Raw genomic sequence first — 23514 nt, 5'->3', positions numbered from 1 at the left:
GCAAGGACCTGGAGGGAAGGAATTTCCCCTCTCCCACAGGGCTGGGCAGACACTTTGCTTCTGCCATGAGGAGACCAAAGCCCACAAGTCTGCAGGGATGGCTCCTGCCTTGGGAATGGGAGTGAAAGACTGGAAGACAAGAAACGAAAAAATGGCATTGTGGATGACGTCACCCAGTGAGGGCAGGGAGTGAGCAGGAACGAAAAATTACACGTCCCAGTTGTTTCACTTCTTGTCCCTCTGCCTCGTTTCGTCTGTCACCAGCCCCTGGAGCATCCTGACACCCGGTCGACGGTTACCAACAGGCAATAAATAAAACCTCTGGAGCCACTGGTGTCAACATCTTGGCATTGTTTAGGTCTCCTTGTTTGCCTTTAAAATAACTCTCCTCCTTGGGGTCATGCAGATGAAAAAGCAAGGACCCCCTGCCATCATCCATAGAAATCATCTTGCCATGACTTGTGCTGTGCTGTCTTTTTTCCTGTCTGCAGAGTTTGGAGTTTGGGGAGCTGCCCAGGAGCGCTGCTCGTTACCCAGGGCTCTGCTGCCTCTTGCCAGCCTGTGCCGTGACACGTCACCCTGGGCGCCAGCAGGTCGCCTGAGCTCGGGCCACATCACCCATTTCCTTGACTCCAGACTAACAGTTTGGGCTGGATTTGGGAATGGTGTTACCCTCCAGCCTTGTGCTGCTGGCTTATCTGCTGCCTGGCTGTGCCTGGCTCTGCTGCGGATGTTGGCTGGCCAGAGAGTGGAAAAACAAACAGTAGAGATGTGGATCCATGGTCAGAGCCTGGCCCTGCAAACCCGGTGGGCCAGTGCTGGCCTGGCACTGGAGGGATGCCTTTCCATGACAGCCTTTGCCCTGGCACTGGAGCTTGGCATCATGCAGGCTGCTAGGGAAGCTCTGGAGGCACACGAAATACTCCTCCAAAGACAGTTTTCACCCATGGGCTTTGATAAAAGGGTGGTTTGAACCCCCACCATGCCTGCACAGAGCAGCCCCTGCAGGGGACCAGTGCTCCCCAGTGCCTGGAGCATCTCCTTTCCTCCAGCGAGGGTTGCATGGTGGAAAGTATCATCCTCCATCTCAGCTGAGCTGTGACTTGATGTCAGATTCACTCTCCCTGATCCTCTTTAGCCTGTTGTTTATAATAAAAATCAAGTGATCCATCTCTTCTGACAAGAGGAAGAGTTGCTCCAGGAAGCCCCGGACAGGTCAACTTCTATATTAAGGAACTATTACTTGACAGTTTCCTGGCCATAAATAGCTGTACAGAGAGGCTGGGGATTTTGTTTAGAAATAACAAATAAAGTAGGCCATAAGTAACTTCATGACCTTGCTCCCCCTTCATTTCCCACTCTTCTCTCCTCTTCAATATGGTCTATTCCTCATCCCCAGGTTCCTTGGGACTTTCAGGATCCCCTTACAGGGCATATCTCCCCATTTCCCATATCTGAGATGCTGCAGAAACACACTGTTGCCAGCTTTTGGAAGTGTGGTGTGGGTTTTGCATCACTGAAGATCTGCTACAGCTCAGCTCCAAGAAATTGTTTTCTACTTGGCCTTCATTAAAATAATTAAAAAGCAATCTGCTCTGCATGGCTGAAAGCTGGAAATCCTCCGCTCAAAACAACCCCAAAACTGGATGCAAACAATTACACCTCTAATACACCCCTTATTTTTCAGTCCCTCAAGCCTTTCTTTTAAGTTTTGGAGGACTAACTTCTGATTTTCTAATGCTCAGACTTGGCAACATCAAAACCAATCAGGAAATACAAAAGAAAAAACCAGCATTTTAGTATTCTTTTATTATTGGGAGGCTTTGACCATTTTTGTCATGTTGTTTGCCTAAAATAATACTAAAAACCTCTTTGTTTGGAGCTGGAAAGGGAAGAGCAGTGTGTTTATTTCATGTATGACTCATCAGCTCAGTGTTGATATGCAAAACACTTCAGAAGCTAACACTCTATAGAGATGATTGTTTTTAATATAAAACAGTAAATGTTTAAAACAACCATTGCTTTTTTTTTTTTTTCTCTTTTCTTCCTGTTGTGGCCAATAAAACATAAGGCAGGCCATGTAGCTTACATTTTAATAAAATTAAGTTATTTGGTGCCATGTTATTACAGTCTTTTATTGGAAAGTGGAATAAATTGCACACAGTGGAGTCATAGGAGGGAGAAATCACTGTGAATAAACATAGATTCTGGGATGCATTTATTTGCTGGTTTCGTCTCAGAGGAGGAAGGCTTTCCCCGGGAAAACGGAGGCAGCCCCGAGGTTCCGGCCTTGGGGAGGCAGCCCTGGGCTGCTCTGGGGAAGGATGAGATTTTGGGGACCTGGTGCCACAGTGGGGTCATCCCAGCCCCATCCAGCTGGCGTTTTCCATGGGCATCCTCCAAGAGAAACCTGTCCTGTGGCTGTGGCTCGACCCCTGCATCCCAGGGCGCCGGGGCAGCTCGTCCTCCTGCCCCTCGGACAGCCGAAAACATTGGTCCCGAGGCTTTCTGCTGGAGGCTGGGGGTTCCTAGGCGAGTGCCAGGGCACACCAGGAGTCCTGCCGGAGGGGCACGCTCAGCCCAGGCTGCGGGGCCATGCTGCTGGGGGAGAAGGTATAGTCCTCGGGCTCGAATTTGAACTCGCCGTGGCCGCTAGCCAGTGCCTCGTCCGACTGGCTCTGTGCCTGCCCCAGGGAGGGAAGCAGAGGGACGTTAGAAAGCCTTAACCACTGTCATTAACCACTGGCCCCTTGTCATAATGCAGAGGTAGCACTAGGATAGATTGTGACCAGAGTGGGTTATCCCTGATGCTACAGTTCCCTTCAGAGCAGTCCGGAGCTGGGCGGGAAGGGTGCTGCACCCTCAGTGCAACCACAATGACCTGGCAAAGAGGAGGCATCCCAGGGCCCATCTGCATTTATTCATTGATTAAATATATCCAGTTTGGAGACCTTTAGGTGTGTGTATATTTTTTCAGAGCACAGCACAAACCACATTTCTTGGTTTCAAACAAGATTCTCTACCCCATATGGTGCTGGGGAAGATCTTCCCCTTCACACACACATGACCAGCTCAGGGAGGGCTTAGACTCAGCATAAAGACAATGTTGGGCTACAAAATTTTGATGTGTGAGTTGATTTAGAGCCTTTTTTTCCTGTACCAAGATGAAATAGCAACCAGCCCCTAAGAAAAACTTGGCATAAAAGTCGGGCCTCTGACAGCATCACAGCTCTGTGGTCACTGAGCACCTCAGGGCTATAATGTGCTGATAACACATGCCCAGGAAGCCTTTTCTTGGGAGCTACAGAGGATTCCACCCTGGGCTGATCTCATCAACTCAACAGTGTTGTGCCTTCATGGCAGGAGATGGGAATTAAACTCAGCTCTGCACTGAAGCCGCAGCAGAGCTTGGACAACCTAGTTCCCCACTGCAGGATGAAAAATCCAATGGAAAGCCAACAAGCTGGAGACCTTTCTCATCCACAGCGTCTTGGCTCATGCTCCCTGCTTTTCTCAGCCTGAGGGAGTCCATCAGGCTGGTGGCCACAGCACAATGAATTAATTGCTTAACCTCATCAAGGTCCCCCAGAGCAGCGGCCGTGGAGGCGTGTGGATCATCCACGCCAGCAGGCGATGGCTCTGGGCCCTGCTCCTTACCTGGGACACCGACACGATGGTTTGTCCGGGGTACTGTGAGGTTGTGCTGGGCTCTGACTTTAAAGTGACCGTGCTGTCTGAGTTGGTAATGGAAGAAGGGGAATTAGTGGCCGAAGTCGTGGATCCTGGAAGACAATTGGTAGAGGGCAGTGAAGCAATGTGGGTGCAAACCTGCTCTTAAAGAAATTTCTATTTTAATGGCAACCATGACATCTCACAGCATGATTCTACTGTTCTCTTTCTACTATATCTCTGTCAGAAAAGGTTTTGTATTTCTCTGTCAAGAATCTGATGGAGGAGGAGGGAACCCTTTCAAAATCTGGCAGTGTTTTTTTTCCCTTTATTTAATTTATCCCAAATCTGCTTGAAGATGAGCACTGCTGCACTGGAGCCAGGTGCCCACAGCCCAGAGGAATCTCACAACAACGTGACAGCGCTGAGATTTCCTACCAAGCATCCTCCTATCAAACGAGGTCTATGCATAAATACAGGCCCTAGATCTAAAGCAATCATCAGGGAAAAAAATCCCATTATTTTTAATTATCATAATTTCCTTCAGAAGACATGTTGAAGTGAACTGTGCTCCAAGGCCCCAGGATGGATCATAGCAGCACTGTACCTGTTGAGGCTTTGCCTTTGGTAATGTTTTTAGGCTTCCTTTTCCTCGTCTGGATGCTTTCCTTTTTCATGGCCAGAGGTCGTGGTACCTTGACATTCATAAAGTTTGGAATCATTAATATTGTATTTTATTCAGCTCCTTCCCGCATGTGTTGCTCTCCTATTTCTGTGCTGTAGCTCATGCAAAGCACCTAAAGTCCTTGTCCTTCACTAAGAGCTATTTTTCTCTGCATCAGGCCTTGGCTGGAAGATGTATAAGGCTAACAGCTAAGGCTTTCCCACAAATTTTGTTTTTTCCTTTATTTCCTATTTTTTTTTCCTGATTTATTAGTGACCTTTATGACAGGGCCCTGTTAAATTACACTGACAGACTGAGAGCCTACAGGGCTCAGAGGGAATGGGCATGGGGTAAAGAGGCTTCAGCCTTTATGGCAGAAGTTTGAAGAAGCCTGATGGAGGGATGGAGTTTCCTCTTTGGCTGAAGGATGTGTCACCAACAGATCCCATCCTCTGTGGGTAAATGTTATCAGCCTCCATGTGGGCTCTGCAGCCTCCTTCACACATTCTTAATTAGCACACAGAGAAGAAATACGTTCCTTATCTCAGTTTGGGTTTGGGAGCTTCAGTCTCCAGGTGCTGGAGCCTGGTAAGCTTCTTTTCATGGAATCTTAGGATGGTTTGAGTTGGAAGGAATCTTAAAGATCGTGTAGTTCCAGCTCCTCTGCCATGGGCAGGGACAAGTTCCACTATCCCAGATTTCTCCAAGATGCATCCAGCCTGGTCTTGGATGCTTCCAGGGATGAAGCATCCACATCTCTGGGCAAGCTGAGAGCATTCCAGTACTCCCTCAGCCTCACCCTGGAGCACCCCAGTAGACTGAACTTTTAATTGTTCAAGGTACAGCTCTTCTGGGTCCAGTCCAGAGGCTGGTCCTTCCAGAGCTGATCTCCTAGAGCTGCTGGGCAGTGATCCCAAACCCCAGAGGGTCCCTCCCGGTGTGGATGTGCTCCTCACCCCATGGAGTTTCATGTACAAGCCGCAGGCGTTGCAGACGGGCTCTCCCTCGGCGTTCCTTCTCCACAGGGTGGTGTTGGTGGTGTGGCAGTTAGTGCAACAAAGGCCAGCACGTCTTGATGAAGACTTCAAAACAAGCAAACAAACACATGAGTGCACACACAGGAGTGATGGACTGGGAAGTTTCCTTTCATATAAAAATGACATCTCCAAGTACACCATATTCCCGGGAAATGTGAAACACAAGCGAGAGCCAAATTCAGATCAAAGAAATTGCATTCAAATGAGATCACTCTAATTTGCAAGTGTTTGTTTGGTTTGGGGTTTGTTGTTGTTGTTTTGGTTTGGGTTGTTTTTTTGTTAGATTGATAAACCTGGAAAATATCCTTGCAACTAGTTTCACAAACTTCCAACAAATCTGCTGGAAGTGATCAGGACTCAGAGCACAGAGAACCTCCCTCCAAAAGATCCACTCAGGTGGAGAAAGAGATTGAAAATGCCAGCTGGGCTTTAAATGCATGAAGAAAATTCATGCTTTGAGTGAACTCTTCTGTTTTCTTGCACTCAGAACTACCACTAAAGTTAGAAACATCCCAATTAATCTCTGTGTTAAGACAACTGGAATCAGTTGGCTGAACTGAGCAGAACCAAACTGAACTGGTCCATGGTGAGACAAGGGAGGTTATTCGTCAAGTCTCACAGATAACCTGTTCTCTTACGGGCTCTAGAAACACCCTGCAGACATTAATTAATGACATATTTTGTGAGTGCAGTGGTTGCTGGCTCTGAAACATTAGTAATTCCAAATGGAGAAGGAAACATTCTGGCAGAAGCAGCAAACTAATTTCTGACAACTTCCCTCCAAGCCGCTGGAAAATTCCCATCTCTTTTTATACAGACTTGTCAGCTCAATAAGCATTTCGTTTGAGAGTCTCTTAACACCAGGTATTGAAACTATTTTAATAAAAGACCTCACTAAGTGTAAGATACCTGTGGCATAAGTAATATCTCAGCCTCTCCACATTCAGGTGTCTAAATAAGTTCTTCAGCTCTCAGAAAAATCACTTTGAATCCACTCAAAGGCAGACAAAAGGTGATGGAGGCAATAAAAAACTCCCTGTTTGTTTATTTTTCCATTATTGCTTGATATCCTGACTGAGCAATATAACGAATGAGGTGGGAAGAGTAGAAATAAAAATGAAATGTTTTTACAAGGTTAGCAGTCAAATAAAGATCAGCTTTGAATTTCAAGAGGCACAAGTGACATGCCCTAGGTTTGATTCACTCGTTGCTCAGCAAAGAGGTCTCAGCAACTATTTGCAAATAATGGCATCACTTTGGGAATTATTCAGCTTGCAAGAAATAACCGGGCAAAAATAATAATACACCAAGGTGTGAGCTGACAAGCCTGGCACAGAGGATGAGACAACAATCTTCGTACCTAATAAGGGACCTGGTGTCACAGCAAGATCCTGGGGCAGCTACAGAGTGCCCTGAGAGCCTTTCAGCTGCCAGGGCTGTGCTGCTCATCCCTGCAACCAGGAGGGACCTCGGCTCTGATGGGAGCAGAGGCAGGTGCTGAGCACCTGATGGATGCAAGGATTCTGAGGTCCAGCTCCTGCTGGACACAGAGGGGAATCTGGAGGCACTCAGCCCTGGGACAACTGCTGCAATTTGTCCTCGCCTGCCGATGGGGAAAGGCCAACACAAAGCCCTTTCAAAAGTCTCAAATTTTCTGGGCCACCACAGGTCCCTGTGAGGGAGGGACACACTCTCCCTGTTTCACAGGATGTTGTGTCCACAGCTTGCAGATGAGACGACAATGAGACCTGTGGCTCTGGTGGCCCAAGGGCAATGCCAGCCCTGCCAGAGGTCTGCCCACCCTGCCAGCACTGCATCACAACCTGCTCCTGGGCTTCCTGATGGGACAGTGACACATGCCTTCAACGCATCCTGAATGTCACTCTGCAGGCTGGCTCCTCCTCGCACAGCCAAGGAGAGAAGAAACCATCCTCCACAACCAATACTACAACTTAAACCGCAGGAACCCCATGAGAACCTGCTCTTGCACCACAACCTGCCATCTTAGCAAGCAAGAGACAGTCAAGGCTACCACTGCTCACTGAAGGACGTGGGTACAATACATTATTGCTGGTTTCCCAGCAATTCTCTTGAAAGAAAATGCATTTCTGCCTGCCTCCACCCCACTGCCTTTGTACCATTCTGACCTTGTCTAGGAAGTTGTTGACTTCAACATTGTGCTCAGTGTTTATTTATACAAATGCACCATACACTCAAACAAAAACTCTTCACAGACCTGGCTTGACAGCGAAGTGCTGCTGATAAGCTCAAGGAATGGTGAGTTGGTGCCTATTGAATTAACTGTGTGTGAGAGCTGCTTGGAGAGCTCAAAAACTTCAAAGCCAGCAGGGCAGGTCCTTCTGAGGGAGACCAAGCTGTCAGGGACTTTGCTTCACCTCCTTTTCAAAGGTGGAAAAGAAATCACCGAGTTTCACAGGGGAAAAAAAAGGCACGGAACCCGCAGATTTAATCAATGCTTCTCTGCCCCCACATCCAGCAGATTCGAGGGAACTTGTGGTTTACAGGAAAGAAGTTGTAGCAAAGCGTGCTGAGATATCTGAGCTCAGCTCCTGAAAGTGGGGAGATGCGAGGCTCAGAGCCAAAGGCAGCAGCATCCTCTGAGATTTGCCTTTGTCACTACAGCTCTGGGCAAACCTGCCCCTTGGAGGATGAGGGAGCAGCAAGAACTGAGAGGCAGAAGAGAACCAAGGCACATGCTGTGAGGACTGGGTGGTTCTAGGGTCCGATTGGATTGTCCAAAGGCTGTGATCAATCCCATCCCCACCTTCCCCAAAAGTGTCACCAAACCCACTGCGCGCTGCAAACTGTAAAAAGGGACAGGCTGAAAAAATTCCTCCTGGGCCGAGGTGGAAAAAATGTCCTCTGAGCCAAGCTGGAAAAATTCAGAGTAGTCCTTCAGCTCAGGATTCTGCTGCATCTGCCCCTCCTGTACTGCAACATGCAGGGCAGATCCCCTCTTAACACAGGAAATAGCACGAGCCATGAAACTCCACCAGCTGCTCCTGGTTCCAAAAGTGATTTGGCTTTTCACACTAGGTCTAAGATACCATCTTGTGAAACACACCGAGAAACTTTGGCTAGAAAAGGTGCTGCCTAAAATAAAGTGCTGCCTCCATCCTCCTCTAACAAAAACCCTTTCTGCTGAAAGCCACAGCGCTTTGAATCCCGACACAGGCTGGAGCAGAATGGCTGTCCCTGCTGTGTAGAGGATGTTGCCCTTATCTCGAAAAAAAGGAAACAAAAAATGAAGTGGAAACTACACTACTGCTGCTCTCCCTCTCCTATGCACGAGCAGGCTGAGCTGCAGGACATCATTCCTGCAGTGTTATCTGGGCCATGCTGTGTTCTCTTCTGGGGGACTTTGCTTTGTGAAAACAGAAGTCAGAATAACTCCCAGCGCGGTGTCTACGTACAGAACAAAGGTCGTAACGTAAAGGACAAAAGCAACCATTTTTTCTTTCCTGTGTCTGTATTTCACTGCACTGGGAAAGCTGATTTCACTGTTCCTGCAGCCATGGAGTCACTGCATTCACTGCTCGGCTCCCAGAGCTGGCACCCTCTTGCCCATCATCAGTAGATCTCTCTTCTTCCAATAGGGCACAACTTGTTGCAACAAGACATTTCACAGCCTTGGGAAAACCCAAGGTTTCAAAATGTTTAATTCCTAAGTCAGGATGGAAAGTCAAAATTGCAGCCCCTTCTCTAATCCATAAATCAAAATCCCCTCAAATATTTCAACCCTAGCAAAAAGTTTCCTCTGGACAAGAATCAGCTCTTTCATTTGAGATTTATCATTATTGTATTTATTGCCAAAATAATAAAAAAGGTTGGAAGTATTTTGATAATTCCCAACTATATTTGCTCATCTCTGGGAAACGGTCTAATTCTACAAACAAGCGTTTTCCATCAGAAAACTTTGGTGAAATGTTTGTTGAAAAATGACTGACGGGTGCTACCGATGAGGCTCAGGCAGGGTGCAGGCAACGCACGGCTGTCTCCCTTCCCACGTGCTGAAATAAAATATGGAACAGCAGCGAGATGTCTCCAGTTCCCAGGGAAAAGATGCTCAAAAATCCCCTAGAAAATCATCCAGTGACATATTTGGATGCCAGTCTGAAATGCAGAGTTGGATTTGAACTGGTTTGCACCTCCCTCTGTGCACGGATCGTGTTTTCTCTGAAGAAATCAGCAGCGTAACTCTGAGATTTGCGGCACAGCAGCGACCGGGGGTGCAGATTTAATGTCATCACATTTAAGGAGACAGAAGGATTTTGGAGAGACAGGCAAATCCTGTTGGATAATGCTAAATGTTTCACACAAATGCCTTGATTTTAATGTGATGAACAGAACAGGGGGATTTCCCATGGATCTACTACTCATTTCATTTTGCAGATCCAGAGCTGCATTTCCGAGGGTTGGAATCAGAATGAAACATCTTGCTCCATTGCAACCTTTTCTTTTCTCCTTACTGATTTTCTTACACAGAAAATTGTCACTGTTGGGTTATTGCTAATAATTTGTTTTGCAATAAAAAGAAATAACTACAGGAATACACCCCGAGTGAAAGCCCAAGGAGCTCCCAGCTGTTCCCCAGCACGGCTCCAACAAACATCCTGTTTGTAATGACGGCGTCTGATGACAAGCTCTAAAACCAAAACTGTTACCACCAAATTTAAACATCCCAAAGCAACTCCACAAAAAAAAAAAAAAAAAAAAAAAAAAAGGACGCGCCTTTCCTCTCTCACCATGGGATCCCAATTGGAGGAAGCCAAATATTACACTGACAGAGGGAATTATTGCTTTAACCAGCAGGGAAACTGGGAACTGCCAAACCCCAAGTTTTCCCCTTAGGCAGGAGGGTGAAGGCAACATGGAGCAGGGCCCCATCCTGCTCCCATTGTGAGCAGCCACAAATCTGCTGGGCCAGCTCAGGACCAGCCCTGCCTCCTGTTCAACTGCCTTGCCTAGACCCTGTGTGTCTGCATGGAGAACTAGGAAATAATAATAATAATAATAGTAAAAATAATAATAATAATAGAATACAAAGCAATGCACCCACTGCAGGAATAGAGCCAGGGGAAGCCCGCAGAGTGCCAGCCACAGGCAGGACTGATTGTCCCTGCTCGGCTCTGGTGCAGACCCTCTGTGCAGCCCTGAGACCCCTCGAGTCCCTGCGGCTCTGTCTCCACTGCCCACCACTCGTGCCAGGGCAGAAAACCCTCTGGCTTCATCCCATTCCCCCTGTCCGCAGCCGGTTCTGCACCGCAACAAGGGTGTCCTGGCACTTAATCTGTGGGAGGACAGGGGGTCAAACAGACCTAACACAAGTACAGAGATCCCAACAGCACAGGCACTGCTACAGTCCCCCGTCCCCTGCCCTCCAGCCAGCCCCGGGTGGAGCAGGGGATCCCGGCCGGGTTTCCCCCTCTTACCAGCCTCTTCTGCGGCTTGAGCGGCCGGTTGATGCCGTTCATTTTGTGGTAGAGCCCGCAGGCGTTGCACAGGTAGTGCCCGGTGCCGTCCTTCCTCCAGAGCGGTGTGGACATGGCTCCGCAGTTCACGCATTCCCGGCCGTCCCCGGGGAACTCCTCCAGGTACTCTGGAAGAAACACCCGCGGCGTGAGGGTCAGGAGCCATCCCCGGCGCACGGGGATGTCCCCGGGGACCCTGCGGGAGAGGGTCTCCAATCCTCTGTGCCCAATACTAGGGGAAATCCCTGGCCGGAGGGGGTTTACCTCCACCCCAGAAGTGTGAACCAAACCCCTTTATTCCCTCCACATCTTAATCTTTTAATATTTTGTTCAAAGACCGCCTATTCCCCCATCCCTTCCCCGAAAGACGCCAAAGGGCTGAATGCGGCTGGGGTCTCCCTGGGATGAGGAGGCGCAGGGTCATCAGCGGGAGAGTGCGATGATGCACTCCGGGGTGCAAAAATAAATGGGTGAGGGGACAAAATGGGGCGATTTTCCTGATTTCCATAATGAAACACACCCAGGCGCTGGCCGGGGGCGACGGCCCGGCCAGGGAAGGCTCAGAGCTGCCCGCCGAGCGATGCCGGGCTGGCACCCGCGGGGCTCCCGGGCTCCGCAGGAGAGCATCACCGGCCTCCCGCGCCCCCAGTTCCTGCTGGAGAGGCTCTTCCTCACTTTTTCTGTCCCCGGGAAAAAAGAAATTCCCGAGAAGGAGCCGCGGAGCACCGTCCGCGGTCCATCTCTGCCCCGAGCACGGCTCAGCGGCAAACGGGCAGCCCGGAGCGAAACGGGGGCACCTCTCAATCGCGAGTCGGTCTTTTTCCTCCTACCGCTTTTTTCCCCCTCTTTTAAAAAATAATTTATTCTTCCCGTTCTTTTCTTACGAGGAAAAATAGCTTTTATTATTATTTTTTAAAAATAATGCAATCTTCGATCAGATTAATAATGATGTAACGGAAAGAAAAAGGAGAAAGAGAGAAACTTTAAAAGGAGGAAAATGGAAAATAGAAATAAAGTGTAAAGGGAAAAGGTAAAAAAAAATTGCAGTAACTCATTAAATTAAAAAAAAAAAAAAAGAAAAGAAAGAAAGAATAGTTTAGACTACTTGAGAGAGTTTACACTATCCAAGAGCAAAAATAAACGGCAGAGAGGACGGCAGCCGCTATCCTGGATCTTAAAGCACCGAATCCACAGTGCAGAAAAGATCTCTGAGGCATCACCTCCCTCAGCAGGACGATTCTTTCCCGCACAACACATCAGATTTTCACAGAGAAAATCCTGGAAAGAAACCGCTGCCCAGCATCGCCGGCGTGGGAGGAAAAGCCGAGCCGGGGAGGCAGCTTGGTGGGGAGGGGTCTGTTTCTCTGCTTTAACTTTGTTCTTGGGGTGAAGATAAGATAATTCGGTCCACCGCAGTAAAGATGATAACGCGGCTGAGATCTTGAAGTGGCTTTTAAAGGACTTTGCAAACCACAACCGGAGGAGGCTGGTGGAGTGCCCCCGGGGTTATAAACCCCGCGCACGAAGAGTCCTGTTAAATCAAGCCCAAAACTTTATTTGCTCAGAGCTTGGTTTAAAGGTACTCTCGGTGTGGATGCAAAGGAATTGAAGTTTATTGTTCAACGCCTGAGCGCCTTTCGGTGTCTCCCCAAAGGCCGCAGAGCAATGCAGCTACGGACCTGTTTTGGCGAAGGCGAATGAGGAGACCGAGAGTCTGTTCAAATATAAACTAATTTACCACAATAAATTACTTAAAAGGGAGGGAGCTATAAATCTGCCCCGCTAATTTAAACACAAGGGTAAGTATTGAAGCACAGGCACAAAGTCGATATTGTGGGAAGGAGATACCGCGGGGGTGGTGGTGGGGTGGGGAGGGAAGGGGTTGAACGCCCTCTGCTCCTCTGTCCTTCGGGGGAATTGCTCTGCTTTGAAACGTGGTCTTTGCCCTTCTTGTCACACAAGCACCCCCTCCCTTATCCCACCTCTGTGCAGGGTCAGCCGCACATACCCCGTTCCCGAACCATCTCCCCATCCCTGGATAAAATCATCCTCTCCTCTCCCGTCGGGAATGCCAGCGGGACAGCTCATCCCGGGGCTGGGCCACCGATACGCAGTGGAGATGGGGTTTGACATTGGGATGGAGATGGCTCCCACCCGGCGCCCCGAGACGTCGCTGAAGGGCGGTGGCGACCTACCGAAAGTGGACCTGCGGCCGGGCAAGGCCGCCTGCCTCGTCTGCAGGCTGTGCAGCACGCTGCTCTCAAAGTGTCCGGCCGTCCAGGAAGGCGGTATCTCGGGGGTCACGTAGGCGGGGTAGGGGCTGGAGTAGGACCCGTTAACGGAGCGCACCAAGGCGTTGCCGTACTGCTCCCGGCCCCCGCCGCCCAGCAGCAGGGGCCCCTGGTAGGCGCCGTCGCGGCCCGAGGGGCTGCTGCCCGGCGGGCTGTGCGAGTACGAGAAGCCCGACGACGGGTGGGGGCTGCCGGCGTTGAAAGCCGCGGCCTCGCCGCCGCTCTGCCCCCAGCCCGGGGGGTTGCCGAGGTGGCTCTGGTGCGGCTCGCAGCCTTGCAGGTAGGGCAGCGTCTGGAGGACGGAGGGCACCCGGGTGGTGGGCACGTAGACGGGCGAACCGGCCGACGAGTGGAGGAAGTTGCTGGAGTCGTGGGAATAAGCCGACTGGCCATGGTTCGGGGTGAGGGCCAGACCCTGATACATGTTCCGTCCTCGGCGGCGGCGGCTGCTCAGGGCCCGGCCGGCTGCGGCCCGGCGGTGCCGAGGGGCTCACTCAGAGGAACCTGGAGGGAGAACCGAGAGCAGCGGGCTGAGACCCGCACACACCGGCGACCCGAAGGCCTTTCCCCCGCCGAAAACGCCTCTTCCCTGCCTCAAGCAGGGGCTGAAATTTGTAAGTTTTTTTCCTTTGTTTTCTTTTTAAGCTTTCCTCTCAGCCACGGCGAGAATTAACCTCCTTGGAACGGGCAGCGACCCCTCCGGCACCTTCCCCCGCCCCGCCGCCCGCTTGGGCACCTCCAAGGGGCCGGAAAAACACTCCAACAATTAAATTTTTTTCCCAATAGTATTTCCCTTCCCGTCTTTTTTTTTTTTTTTTTTTTTTTTTTTCCAGAACCCAGGGCCTGGAGCGCAGCTCGGGGCCTTGTTGGCGAGGACGCGGCCGGCTGCGGCCCCTAGGGTTCCCGCAGGGAACGGGGTCCCGACGGATCTGGGCAGCGGTCCAGGATCAGGAGCATCCCCGGTGTCCCCCAGCCACCAGCGCTGCCGCTTTCCTGTTAAAAAGCGCAATAACCCTCGGGCAGGCCTCTCCGTGCGGACGGAGAGCTCGAGCCGCCGAACCCCGCAAGAGCATCCCGCCCTGACCCGCTCCTCCCGCACAGGTACTCACATGGCAGCGTGCCGGAAGCAGAGCCGGGCATGGCCGTGGGGGCATGGAGCTGTGCTCAGACCATCCAGGGAAATCCCAGGAAAATAAAAATAATAATACAAAAAAATAGATAATAAAATTTACGGGCGAGGCAGGAGAAAAAACAACTGAGCCGGACCCGCGGGCAGAGAGGGGGCTGCCCTTCCTCGGTGTCCCCCCTCTCGCCGCCCCGTCTCCCGTGGGTGCGTCCCTGGCTGCGCCCGGCGGGGAAGTGGCGGCGGCGGCGGCGGCTCTGGCTCTTTACGGCGGCCCGGTGCGGGCCGGCCCACGTGACGGCCGGCGGGGCAGCCCCGGTCCCGGCCGGGATTGGGCGCCTCCCGGCAGGAGGGGACGGGACAAGTCCCGCCGGCTCCGCTCCCGGCGGGGGGGACGCGCCCGCAGCCTCCCCCTGGCGCGGGGCGGCGGGGCCGGGCGGAGCGGGGGCAGGATGCGGCCCCCAGAGCGCCCAGCACCGCCCCGGGCCCCCGGCCGCCCCCGCAGCGAGGCTGGAGGTGTCCGCCCGCCCCCGGGGAGGTCTGGGAGTGGCTCTCTCCTTTGCGGGCCCCGCTGAGTTTCTGGGGTTCGCTCCCACACCCCATCTGCAGGCGATGCCCCCCCGCCCGGGGCCGCCGGGAGATGCTGGGGAGCACACCGAAAACTTCCCGGCGGGGATCTGGAAGCCGAGGATGAGAGCTGGTGGTTTTCTGCTCCGAGCGAGCGCTCCGGTTCTGTTTTGACATAAACCCCATCCTTACGGGGAAGGGGCGTCTCAGCCTGCCCCCGGCTCGCCCTGACTTCCTCAAGCGGCCCACAGGTCCGCCGAGGATGCGGCGATGCTCGCAGCCTGCGCGTTCCGGCCGCGCCCGGGGCTCAGCGCGGCTTTGCCAAGTTCGGAGAGCAGCTCTCCGGCCTCTCACGGTCCCATCGGGGCTGTCCCGCTTCCAGGTGCTCTGCTCTTCCCCGGGGGGAGCAGCAGAGAGAAGGGTCCTTCTCCCTGCAGCCCCCCGGCCGAGTCGCTCTGGCCTTGCGACGGGGACAAAAAACCTTTCCCCGCTGTTCCCCGTCGGTGCGAGCCGGGAAGGGACTCCAGAGGGAAAGGAGCGTTTAGTCCCAGCAGCCCGATCAGCCCGGGTAATTCAGCCAATTTAACTCTCCTCCGGTACCGGCCAGCGAGGAAATAATTCCATCGTTACCGGGATTTGTCCCGGGGAATTAACTGCGCTTTTGCGCAAAGTCGCTGAGCCTCTCTTTCCTCCCCGGAGAAACGGGGAAAAACCCTCGGCGAATTTCGCCCGCCGCTTGCTCCATCCCCGGGCGGACAGAATTTTGTCGCTCGCAGGCCTCTACGGACTGGATCGGGCCCTGCTCGGGCCCTGCCGGGAGCCCTCCGGTAACGCAGCCCAGCGCTGCCCGCCCGTGCGGTCCCGGCGCCCGGGGGAGCCCGTCCAGCCTCGTCTCCGCAGGGAGCAGCGCTGCGGGAAGGGTGGGAAATTTCAGCTCCAAAATAAACTGGTGCAGGAATGCCAGCTATTTCCCTCGGAATAATGCAGCGCAACTGGCTGGAGATGTATTTATTTGCTCGGCAAAAGCGGCCGTTTACGGCTCGCAGGGTATCCCTGTGTCCCTGTGCCCGCGGAGCAAAAGAAGAAAACAAAACCAAAACAACTAATTACCCCCCCCCACCCCCAACAAACAAAGAAAAAGGAAAAAGAAAATTAAGGGAAAAAAGGGATATTAAAAAAAAAAAGGCATAAAAATAATTTTTTAAATGTGAAAAAGCTATAGAGAAAGAAAATAAAACCCGAGGAAGCCCCAGTCCCGCGGCGGCACGGATAAAAGCGTCCCTACAAAAAACCAGCCCCAAACCCTTCGTTGCTGTGGCTGAGCCACTGCTGGAGATTCCTTCGTTTCGTTTCGCGTGGGTTTCCAGTTTTCACAATTTCAAGATGTTACTTAACTGTAATTTATTATATTTAATTTTTTTTAAATGTGTACGAACTGCCTTTTCCGATCGCTTCTGGCGTTCAAAGAAATGTGAAAACGTAGAAATAAACGAGGCGCTGCTCAATCCGGAGGGATGTACCCGGTGAGCGTGCTCACGGCGGAGAAAACCACCGTGCGCGAAAACCTGCCCGTGGACCTGTGGCGTGTCTGTGGTCAGATCCATTCAGCTGTTGGATTTTCCTGTTTAATTTTTTTAACCTAGTTTTTCAACGCATTTGCTCCTCCGGTGGTGTCGGGGCTGCCGGGCTCTCGCCCCACCGAGGCCGCGGCGAGGGGCGGCGGGTCTAAAGAGCGGCTCCTCCCGCAGCCGCGCCAGCAGCGCCTGCGGCCGCGGAGCAGCGCCGGGCAGGTGCTCCAAACCCGGGGGTTCCAGCTGCAGCCGCAGGACTGGCCCCACATCCCAGTCCCCGCTGGGCGCCGGCCCGGGTTGGTGTCACCCACGCGTGAGGACTGCGTGTGGCGTCCACGGCGTGGGATGTCCCGTGCTTTGGGGTGTTTGTAGGATTTCGGGCTGCGATCGGTAACCGGGAGGCAGGCAGGGGGCCCGGGGGTACTCCTGTGAGGAAGGCCCCTGTGGGCGATGCTCAAATGAAGTGGGAGGGAAGGTTGCCAGCGTGGCAGCGGTGGCAGCGGCGATGCCCCCTCCGCAGCCCTCGCTCTGCGCCCGGGCAAGTCACACCGGAGCGGGGGACACGGGGAGCCCGGGGCTCTCCCGGTGCTCGCTGCCCCACCGAGGGCACCCCGGCGAGGCTCACGGAGAGGATTAGATACAAAATTCGTAACACAGCACCGGTGAGGGTGGTGCCCGGAAACCCCGATCCCTCTTTTCCATCCCCGTTTGGCGGTGGGACAGGCGGGAAGGCCTCCCGGGAGAGGTACCCTGGCGGTACCTCCAGGAGCTTTGACCCCGGTGCACGGCCCTTGCCGGGCTCACGGTCCGTTTGCCGGGCTGAGTCGGACCCGGCTCCCCTCTTCCCGGGGGATTGGACCACTTATTTTGAGGGGGCTAGGAAGGGACCGACCGCTTCCTAAGGGCTCCCCGTACCCCCTCACCGCACGGTCCAGGCGGAGCTTGGCTCCGGCTGAGTTCCAGAGGGGCCGGTGCGGCTCGACGCGGCCCCGAGGGAGCCCTGACCCCTCCAGGTGAGGCTCCCCCGGGCCGGGACAGACTGCCCGGCGCCCCGGCCCCTCGGCCCTAATCCTGCTCCGGCTGATTTGTGAGTCCTGCGCGGGGCGGACGCGTGGGAGCGTCCCGCGCCATCCCGGAGGGGGCTTTTAGCTCCCCCCTCCCCCAAGGAAAAGCCAAGGAGAAAAAAAAAAAGAAAAGCCAAGTGGAGGAAGAAGGGCAGAAACGTTCCCGTTCTTGGTGCACCGGGCAGGGCAGCAAGGCTCATCCCGAGCGTGGAAACTATGGTTACCTTTCCCCTCAGTGCACAGGGAGGTGACAATTAATTACGTCCCCTTTCCTTCCTCTGCCTCCGCCGAGCTGCAGCATCCTCCCCCGGGGTTCAGAGGAGCCTCTCAGCCCCCTGCCCTCGGGGATGTCGGGGAGGGTGAGCTCCGATGTTAGAATCGAGCCCAGGCGGAGCCCGCGGCTGGGCTCTGCCCTGGAGCGCCAGCCCAGCCGGTACCGGGCCCCCTCCGATCCCCCCATCCCGAGCCACCCCGTGCAAAGGGAAACCCATCGCATATTTAGTCCCTTCAGCCCCGATGGGCGGCACCGGGCTGCTCTCTGACTCTGCACACCAAGCTCCCGGGAGCTGCTTCCCCATCCTGGGAAGGGGGGAGATGGACAGGAGACCAACAGGGTCTGTATCACCAGCATCCCCTGGTCTCCACTGCTGACACATCCCCAAGTCCACATTCCCCAGTCTGTATCCCTGCATCCTCCCCCCCAGCCCCTTCCTACCCAGTCTCCAAGGGATGGGCTGGTCCCTGTCCAAGGACCAAGCTCAGGTACTTCCTGCAGTCGAGGCCAGGCTGATTCCATAGGCAGTGCTGGAGAGAAGTGATGGACACAGCCAGGGCTGGGGGAGGCCCTGTCCAGCGAGAGGCTGTGGGCAAGGACTGAGCTGCCCCAGCCCAGCCAGGCAGGGACAGACAGGTTTTGTGTCTCGAAGAGTGAGAGGATGCCAGAGGGCTGTGTCTCAGAAGGGTTAAATAAACAGCAGTCTATGCCAAAAATATTTATCTCCTGTTATATGCATGTGGCAGTGGCTCTCAGGAAGGGGGGCTGTGATAGAGGTGGGGGTAAGTATTTGATTTTCCCCCCCTCTTGCTCTGAGATCCTATTTTCTTCCTTAGCCCACAAGGATTTCACTGGCATGGGAAATAAAAGGTGTCCTGTAGAGATGATGTTGCTTGCTGTCCCCTACAGATCCTTTATCCTGGGATGCTTCAGTCTCAGCCATTCCTCCGGCCTCTCATGAGCCAAAAACGGCTGCACAAATCACCACTTTTCCTTCAATATTTAAAGGGTACAAAATGCCAACTGCAGTGTGTGCCCCCCTCAGATGGGTAATTTGGCATGTGCCTCCTAAAAGTGACCTATGGCTGCGTGATTTGGACCCAAATGGTTTAAAATTCTTTTTCCTTCCAGGCGGATTTAGCAGAAGCTCTGAGTTGCAGAGTGGTCAGGAAATCCTCAGGCTGACATGGCAGGCCCAGTGAGCATAGGCTGGGGCTGCAGCTCCTGCTGCTGGGAATACCCTGCGAGGGACAGACCACATCGCTTTTTTGCAGATGGGCAAACTGTGGTCTCGATGGTTTTTTTATGCAGGGAACACTGAGGGCTCCAATTTTGCCCCAAACCCAAAGGACAAGGACTTCCAGCCCAAGAAGGATACACAGACCTAGGAGGGCTCAGCATCTCGCAGGGGGTGAGGGTCTGACCCCACTGGGGAAGTCCTCCAGGACTTTTGCCACGGGCAGGAGCAGCGGGTGACTCAGGATCCAGCCATGTGGGCATGCTGGGGGACACCTTGGGTAAAAGTTTGTGGGGTTGAAGCTGGAGGGCACAGAGAGGCACCAGCCAGGCAAGGAGAGGCAAAAATCTTCTCTACTGTGTAATGGAAACTATTTCCCTGTACAAACTCCAGCCTGGTGGGCTGATGCTGGGCATGCCAGCCCGGTCCTGGCAGAAGTCTGGTGTCAAACCACTTCCAGAGCCTTTCCAGCTCTGCAGGGTTTTCACCATGCTCCCTGCTGCCATTATGGGCAATAAATGGGGGAAGAAAAAAAAAAGGGCTATTTTGGTATATTAACCTCCTTGTGGCCAGGTGAAAGGTTAAATTCACATGATTCATTGGCGGCTGAGAGACAGCACTTTGTTGCTAGGATTTTGGGGAATGCGGAGGGCTCCAGTGAAGGAGTCTCGCTAATCTTTAAGGGAGGGAGCCAGGCTCCTGTCTGACGGCTGCAGGCCCAGCAGCTCTGTGTTTCATTTCAGACTGTCACTCTCCTATCTCTCAGCTCACTCCCAGCTCCAGCTTGCTGCCAGATCTTGGGAACTGTTAACTCAGACAAATTTATAGATGGAAAAAGAACAGTTAGCCATTGTTCCTGGGGTGAGGGAGGGAGGAAAGCGAGGAGCTTCGGCCACCAAAGTCATGATGTAACCTGGTTGTTGCTTGGTTGGGAGAAACATGCAAAGGATCTTCCTCTTTCCATGCCAGGGAAGGAAAAATTTGGACCTTTAGGTTATTACTAAGTGTTGGGAGGTGGGATGTTGGTGCCCAAGTAATTTGGAGGTACTTGTACTGCGTTTCCATAAAGTGGAATCTCCCGGCTGGACATCTCTAGGCTATGAGCTCATTTTCTTCATTTCAAGTCTCGTGATACTGGGTGTTTTTCCTTAAAGCTTTGGGCTCTGGAGTAATGAGCTCTAATATCAACAGCAGTGTTCTCATAAACAGAGTCCCTTGCTATGTGGGATGCTGCAAGGAAACTGGAAATGGGGACATCTCAAGGATTAAAAAAGAAAAATCCATCTGGGAGACCCTCAGATTCGTTATTCCTTAGAAATACAATGACTTTGAGGAAGCATTGCTGATTTCATCTACCTGGGGCAAAAGTGGGAGACTGAGAAGTTGCTGTCTGACTGGTGCTGTGCCCCTGCTCTCCGGCTGGATACACTTCCAACCAGCCTTCATGGTGGAAAGACTTTAATTTTTCAATACAGTGTTAAATCCCTTATCTTGAAAATGAGACAGCACTCACTTACCTCAGGATTTGCTTGATAGCTTTTGGACGGTCTGTGGCTCCTGAACGTGAGTCTCTTTTGGAGATTTGTCTTCCCCAACTACCCAAAGAACAGAGGTACAGCTTTTGGGAGTGTTCACCCCTACACAAACCTCCCTGCAGCAGCAAGGCTGTACCTGTGTTACCCTCCTTATGGTCCCTGTAGCACTTGCTCGTCTGGAATCATTCCCAGTTCTTTGAGCACTCTTGCTTGGAGGGAAGGATGGGAAGGGTCTGGAGGGGTCACCTGAAAGCTGGTCTACCTGGCCACTTCTGCATGTAGTTCAGGACAGGAGTCCGTGCATCACAGAGGGATAAATCAATTGGGATTTTTATAGCTGCTTTGAATCCAGATCTCCACTTTTTTAATCCTTACATAAGTGTGGAAGGAAGCAAGACATTTTTGATTTAAAATATAAATAGTGAGAAGTTATGCACTTAGTAAATCCAACCACTTGAGAGTCTGGCTGCATGGAAGGTGGTTTCTTCTTCCAAGGTCTGAAGGTTTGCAGAAGTCTGTTGTTTTAATTAGGAGACTGCATGGATTTGATTCTGAAGGCCCAGAATGAGGCACGGTCCCAAAACATGACTCTCCCTCATTTTACTTTCTGGAGTTTTATTTAACTCTGCACTAACAGGGACAGAATTTCACATCTTATAAAATTTCTGTCCTAAATCACTTGTGATATTGATGCTTGCTACAACTAGAAGCACTTCTTTTTTTCCCATTTCAGGCTTGATGTGAAGTTCCTGACTCAAAAGCCCAGCATTGCACAGATGTGCACTTCTAAATACAGGTCTGAATGAACCTCTGGTGGAAGTCTTCCACTGCAGTTGATACAGGTACCCTAGGGATGAATTTGGGACACTCTCTGCATTATGGGCCAATTTTCATTTTGCATCTCTCTCCTCATGTGTTTTGTGGGTCTAAAAATAATCTTCCATGAGGGAGAAGTGGCACTGTGACTTCTCATAAGCAAGGTACTGAAAGGATGTGAGAAATGAATGGTGCAGCCTTTCCTACCTATTAGAACTAAATTTAATGTTCCCTGCCTTGCTTTGCTACGCTTCATTTGAATATCCCTGCCCGCAATATTCTTCCTGCTTTCACCCACTGCAGGGTGTGCTTTCCTTTTGCAGCTTCTCTGCCACGTCTCAACTGCTTTGGTCTGGGTCAGCAAATCTCCTCCACCTCATGGAGCTTCCCTCTCTGGCTGCATCCCTGACCTCTCCAAGCCTCATTTTTCACCTTCTCAACAACCTCTCAGCCCTCACTGGCTGCATTTTTCATCTGCTTTGGCATGAAAACGTGGCTCCAATTAGTTGGAGAGGTGGTATGGAGAGGGAGAGGTGGAGAGGCAGCTGGTTTGGCCAGAGTGGGAAGCAAAGCACTTCTTTGTCTCCCTGGGCTGCCCAAGAGATGCAGTGGCATCCATGGTTGAAAGCTCTGGAGTTGGGGAGGGATAGAGGAATGTTTTTTATGACTTTTGCAAATAAAAAGTCAAGCCAGAACCTGGGCTTTGCACCATGTGACTTTTAGGCCTGGATCACAGCTGGTCCTGCCCAGCTGCTTTCTTCCAGCACAGTGGAAGCCCACCAGTGCTGTGGCCAGGGAGAACACGGCAAAGGGCCACTCACAATCTCCTGATCACTCTTGAGATTCCGCAGGAACTGCCTGAGCTAAGCCATGTGTTATGAGAAACCTCTGGAACGATTTTAAGAAAGCAGAGATATGCAGAAGCAGAAGTCCTGGCAAGCTTTCATTCAGTTCCCCATGGAAAGGAAGAAAATTATGAGCATGTATATCCCATCTGACTGTACCCAGGCCAATCTCTAGGTAGAGTTTAACCATTGTCCAGCTCTTCCAAACCTTCAGCCTCACATCTGGTCAGCTGGTCCCTTCCTGCAGCCAAAAGTTGGGGGTCTTCCTTTCAGGGGCCATTGACCAATCTGCATACAATTGGTGCTGTGGGTTGAAACGGAGGTCACCATTGAAATCGTGATTGTTTCCAAGAGTTGTTTGATCAAACAGAATTTACAGACCAGGACAGTTATTGACAGAGCTGACAAAAGAGATGCTCCAATGATTTACAGTCCAGGTGTGTTGTCAGAGCAACATATTTACCTGAGATCCCAAGAACTGTTAAAATTTAATCCCTAGAGACCTTCCCTGCAGTCCCTTGAAGGGTCACACCTCCAGGACCATTTGAAGTCACCATGCAAATAGCCCAAAGTTTAGGAACTTCCAGGGGAAAGAAGAGCAGATACAATGATTTAAAATGGTTTTAATGGGTATAAAATTGGAGAGGTGAGCTGATATAGGATGCCCTTTCCCTTAATCCAAATGTACAACTCTCCACAATAAAACTCTTCGAATATATACACATTAGTCAGGATTATCTCCGAATGTCTAGCAGGCTAAGAATATGGATCCTGGAGACATCAGCAGGAGGATTCATTAGAGGAGATGGCAAGTGCTTGGAAATGGGAAATGTATTCTCTTATAAACACAGCCTGCACTGGGGCTGACCTTAAGACTGAACAGAATTGGCTGGAGAGACGGGGAAGTCAGGGAAAGAAAACAATGTTCATGCTCAGTTGTCTCCATTTTTTTGCAACAAAACTCCTTATCGAGGTTTCTGTAACTTCTCTTTGTGTTCCAAATTAGGGGAACTCTCGCCATCAAAGCTGAGACCACTGAAAACGCAATGTCAAATCAGCCCAAGCTTATTCTTTCCTGGTGAGACAGATTTTGCAGGATTTGGGGGTACGTGATGTGACTTTTAGAGGGATTCCCCCTCTACTGATGTGCTGGAGCTTCCACATGGCCGAAGCACTCCCCACCTCTTGTCCCACAAACCAGATTACTTGTTATTGTGTCTTGAATCCCACTGTCCATTTCAGTTCTTGGATATCAGAGTTCAGGTATTTGAGTCAGTTCTTGTACGCAAAGTAAAAGTTGCTGGGGAATTCAAAGATCCTCTGTGTGTG

At 51.8% G+C, this 23514-nt stretch overlaps 1 protein-coding gene across 1 annotated transcript; it reads right to left on the bottom strand.

Moving 5' to 3' along the window:
* Positions 1-1790: 1790 nt before the first annotated feature.
* GATA5 (GATA binding protein 5) lies at positions 1791-14349 on the bottom strand. Its single transcript, XM_048322219.1, has 7 exons — positions 14263-14349; positions 13058-13657; positions 10824-10990; positions 5290-5415; positions 4277-4364; positions 3658-3782; positions 1791-2684 (listed from the first exon to the last, which is right to left on the bottom strand). Exons 2-7 carry the CDS (start codon positions 13575-13577, stop codon positions 2529-2531), a joined length of 1182 nt encoding a protein of 393 aa, XP_048178176.1. The 5' UTR covers positions 13578-13657; positions 14263-14349; the 3' UTR covers positions 1791-2528.
* Between the last annotated feature and the right edge of the window lie 9165 nt (positions 14350-23514).

The sequence above is a fragment of the Corvus hawaiiensis genome, chromosome 17 (genome assembly GCF_020740725.1).
Source record: "Corvus hawaiiensis isolate bCorHaw1 chromosome 17, bCorHaw1.pri.cur, whole genome shotgun sequence".
Lineage (NCBI taxonomy): Eukaryota > Metazoa > Chordata > Aves > Passeriformes > Corvidae > Corvus > Corvus hawaiiensis.
This window is presented reverse-complemented; position numbering and strand designations above follow the sequence as displayed.